Source organism: Gadus morhua, chromosome 3 (genome assembly GCF_902167405.1).
Source record: "Gadus morhua chromosome 3, gadMor3.0, whole genome shotgun sequence".
Lineage (NCBI taxonomy): Eukaryota > Metazoa > Chordata > Actinopteri > Gadiformes > Gadidae > Gadus > Gadus morhua.
Window position 1 is genome coordinate 27,457,197 of NC_044050.1, and position 5,000 is coordinate 27,462,196.

At 42.3% G+C, this 5,000-nt stretch overlaps 1 protein-coding gene across 1 annotated transcript in view; it reads left to right on the plus strand.

The window, feature by feature from the left end:
- The window catches only part of unc93b1 (unc-93 homolog B1, TLR signaling regulator), a 15,297-nt gene that overhangs the window by 4,536 nt on the left and 5,761 nt on the right, over positions 1–5,000 (plus strand). Inside the window, exons 6-8 of the mRNA XM_030351925.1 lie at positions 1,876–2,005; positions 2,493–2,586; positions 4,438–4,562. Of these exons, the coding sequence (XP_030207785.1) occupies positions 1,876–2,005; positions 2,493–2,586; positions 4,438–4,562 (349 nt within the window). The remainder of the gene's footprint in view (positions 1–1,875; positions 2,006–2,492; positions 2,587–4,437; positions 4,563–5,000) is intronic.

Genomic DNA, 5,000 nt, shown 5'->3' on the forward strand with positions numbered 1-5,000 from the left:
ATGGGACAAAAAAATCAAGGGATATTTAGCATAGAAAAATAATTTGCGATTAATCGCGATTAATTAGAGTTAACTATGACATTAATGCGATTAATCACGATTAAATATTTTAATCGCTTGACAGCTCTAATATATATATATATATATATATATATATATATATAGGTTGTTTTAATACTAAAATTATAATGATTAACTTTATTTATCTAGCCCTTTTCAAGCTGATTCAGTGCAAGTGCCTTACGTATAATATAAGCATAATACATGACATCACAAAGGGCTCAGCATTAACTTTTAAGTGTTGGCCAGGCTGGAAACACGCCGTCAGAAACTGAAAATATGATTTTTTCGTCACCTTATATTTTGAGTTATTAAGATACTATTAAGTCATATGTCATCTTAATAATGAAAATTAGATAATGAAAATGTGACAGAAAGTAATCTTTCAAAGATTTACAAGCTGTTCTAATCACTCAATTAGAACATCAGAGGCCGGACGTTGATCAATTCTAAAATCGTGGTTATAGAAAATCTTCTAATAATAAATCAGTTCAATATCTGCATATCAGTCTTGACCTTTGAATGCAGATAGGGATTCGTAGAAGAAATCATACTGATATTGGAAATGTATATCCATGTACAGTAATGGAGCTTCTGCCCCCTGAAAACTGTCAGTGACGGGGATGTGGGATGAACCAATGTTAAACCAAACGGAATTCCAACCAACTGCAAACCACCTCACCCTGACCGCTCCGTCCCGGCGAGCTGACTGTCGCCCTGCATGGCTGACACCGCATTCGGTGTGGGAAAGGGCGCATGAATGGGTGAATGTTGGGCAATATGGCAAAGCTCTTTGAGTGGCCACTGGTTAGAAAAGCGCCATGTGAACGCTGTCCATTTACCATCCATTTGCGAGTCGATGGCAGCAGCACTTTTCAGAAAAGTTGAGGGAATGTTCCAACCTGATACGGGCGCACATGGCCTCTTTGGGACGACACATCAATCCACACATGAGCGCCTTCTTCCAGGGAATTCGGTTGCCATCGATGACAACCGAACGCCCAAAAATCGGTTGGCAAATTTCTCAAATTGGTTGCCAATGGCAACCTGGCAACCGTAACCGGTGAGCCCTGTTAAACTAAACAAAATACAGAACAGACGCAGGGCAAGACAACAGAGAGAGCCCCGAGAGAGACGGACGAGTGCTGCGTTAAGACTACCATGACCATGTGGCACAGACCCCTGCATGAAGAGGTACACCAATAGATGAGGATAAATCCTTCAAATATTAGAAAATCCAATGCAATTATATATATTTAATCGATATGATAAATATAAATAAATTATATTTATAATAAATAATAGCATAATAAATATATATGATGTAATGTATATGAAATAAATATAAAATGTGTCATTTTATGTTATATTAAAGAGCCGGCAGACTGTGTAACCACTTCCTACTTGGTATTAGATGCAAAGAATCAGACAATGCTGTTTTATAGCCTCTAATAAAGGCTTAACAATTTGAATAGAAAATGTTGAGTGGTCAAAAAAAGTGGTCACTCTTTGTAATTCATGTTTATTATCTCAGCACTGTTATTATTTCTGCTTTCATACAGTATGTTCACACACACGCACAAACACACGCACGCACACACGCACAGTCATGGCAAGCTGACACCCTTTTTACGCTCTTTGTGATGAATATGTTTAATCTCAACTATGTTCTTTTTTTGTTCATCACTAACACACACACACACACACACACACACACACACACACACACACACACTTTCACACACAAACACACACACACCCACACACACACACACCTACACACACACAAACAAACAAACACACACACTGAGCCAGGATGGCCCAGCAGTACTACGAGTTTGTGAACTACAAAGACGAGCACGTGCAGGAGCAGAAGAAGTTGCCAAAGGGCGCCTGCCAGACATACATCATCGTATTCCAGTGCATCTTCTACAGCTTCTTCTTCGTGAGTCCTCCTGCAACGCCTGCATCTCGTATTCAACAGTGTGTGTCCCAGGCCACTGGCGGAGGCTGGTATCCTCAGTGAACGGCATGTTCATTTAATTAGCTTAAGAGGAGCCTGAGGGAAAGAGGCAAGGCATCGTGGATGAAGGGAGTAACTGATGCTGAGACCTGTGGTTTCCAGCCTTTGATTTAAGGCGTGCCACTTAATGGTCATCAAGACCTTTTGTGGATCACCGCATATGCAAAAGGTAAATAACGCAGTAATGCCATTTATAGTTCCCCCCTTTATAAAACAATGAGGCCATGAACAGGGGGAAACAGTAGAAAAGAGTAATGCTTATGCTCCAAGTGGGTTTTATTTAGCTAGCACGAATTAACACGAAACACAAATAGAAAACATATATGCACACAGCAACCCTGTGTCGAGAAAAAAAACGGAGGTGGCACTGTGCAAAAAATCACCTACTCTGCTTTCTGTTCCCCATCAGCTGAGCTTGGTGTTTGCAGAGTTCCCCCTGAGGCTCTTTCTCCACGATTCTCTCCAGAACTACAATCACACCCTCTACAATGTCAAGCACTGTGGTAAATACTCACACACACCTCTTCTACTATCTGCGGGGGGAAGATGATTAAACCACCAGGTGGTCTAGTCACACACTGCAGCTCATCTGGGTGGACAAATCTGGGCGATGTCATGGATTTAAAATGGTAAATGGACTGCACTTGTATGGTGCTTTTCGAACCAGCGGCCACTCAAAGCGCTTCATAATATGTACATAATGGGTGAATAAACATTCACCCATTCATGCACACATTCACACACCGACGGCGGTGTCAGCCAATGCAAGGTGACAGCCAGGTCGTCGTAGGCAGTGAGGGTCAGGTGTCTTGCTCAGGGACACCTCACCTCGCATGCCGCAAAGATGGGCTTTGTTAAAGGACTCGTCGTCAAACAAAGCCCTGGGGGTGAATTAGGGTCCCTTTAAATAACCGGTACTAGGTGACCATCTCACGCCCACATGCAGCACTCAACACTAATCACAACAGGAAGTATGCAGCCAGCCACCGCCGCCAAAGTCTGCTAGTCTACCGTTCATTATGGACAAAACACCTCTGGGTTGTCTTACTTTTTTTTTTTTAAGACATCCAATCATTCGCCAGCCATCCATTTTTTAACGACTTCTCCAGACATTTCACGGTCTGATTCACAAGAAAAACGCATTGCAAATTGAAAGGCAGGGCAGGTTTACAGACACAGACAGGCTTTTTTATAAACTGACGCAGAGTACGAAGAGACATGGGACCGACACCTGGCCTGCGAGGCATTTCACTTCTCGTTTTGTATTAAAATTAAACTCCTTGAGGCCTGTTCCTCTTTATGGTTTGACTTGTTTTCACTGTGAATACAGGAATGCCACAGTTTGCAGTTGTCTGCTTGTTGCTGTGTGAAAGTCATTTGACATGGCATTGCAGGGGCAAAATCATGCACTGCCTTCGCATAATTGATCTCAATCCAAATGTGCTCACTACATTGGTGGCTTTGGACAAAACAATTTGAAAACATTAAAAAGAGATATTTACTCAGTTTTGCCAATTACGACATGTTTTGCCCAATACGTTCTTCTCATAGTCGAATAATCCTAAAGATGTTGATCGTCATAATAGTCCAAATGTACAATAGATCAATAGCTATGTCACACATATGATTTATATTCTACATTTGTATGCATATTTTGTAATAATTTCATTCATTCATCATGACATATTATGTATATGTATATTATTATAATATATATACTCTGTCCAGTTGATATTGATTGATAAGAGACTTTGAGACCCAGCTGCCCAGAATGTTTAGATGTGCTAAATCGGTCATTAATAAGGTTCCCATTTCGCAAACAAGAAAAAAGAAAGTAAAAGTTCACAGCTATGTATCATTGTTTGAGAAATTAAGTGTTTTTTTAAGTTCAAGGCAGTTATGTGGGAAATGTGCTCGTTGGGTGAGGAGATTTATACACCTTATTACAGACAAATTGAGCAAATCTGAAGATTCTGGGCAGTTGTTTCGTCAAGTCTCCTATCATTTGACATCGACAGTCTAGAGGAGGTCTCCATAGCATTCCTTTAGCATGGCGGGACGTTACAGCCAAGGACGTGATTTTATTATCATTGTCCCTCTCTGTCAAGTATTTTAGCAGACGCTTTTATCCAGAGTGCCTTAGAAGTGAGTCTGATTACAGGAAAGTCAAAGTGTGAGTTCTGATTTGGAGTAAGTACCAAAAAGCAAACAACCAGACAGTGTGCAGAAGAGTAGCATCCGGAAATCTCCACCCTCCCTGGCTGAGGCGTGCCTTTGTCAAGTGCATCATGGAGGGGTTGTCATGTGGTGTGTGTGTTGTGTGTGTGTGTGCCGGTTCTGTGTGTGCACCCTAGGAGCGGAAATCAGAGGCCTGATCCCGGGCTTCAACAGCACCGTCCTCATCACTCTGCCTCGGTCCATGATGCTCATCAAGGTGGAGAGCATCCTCATGGCGTTCGCCTTCATCTCCATGATTATCGTAAGACTGGGTGGGGCGGGACTATGGGCTGGGTGGGGGCGGGACCAAGGGCTGGGTTGGGCGGGACTAAGGGCTGGGTGGGGCGGGACTAAGGGCTGGGTGGGGCTTGCATCTTTTTATTTTGGTTTTCCGTTTTCCAGTTTTCCGTCTCGTTTGTTGTCGAGGCGAGGGAGAATGGACCTGCGGGTCTTCCACTATCAGAGCCAACCAGACGCTTGCGTCTTCGTCTCAGTTCTGCATTTGTGTTATTTAATCAGTACGTCAATGAATAAATTATACTTTCGATTAATTTTCCGGGCAGATCATTCATTTTTCCCGGCTCCCCCTGGACAGTCACAACAGGGACTATTTCTAACTTGGATCTTGTTTTTCAGTGTAATCCATTTTGTGACGTCCATTGAGGCCTAGATTTAATTAAAATGGCGTGTGTTCCTCCGG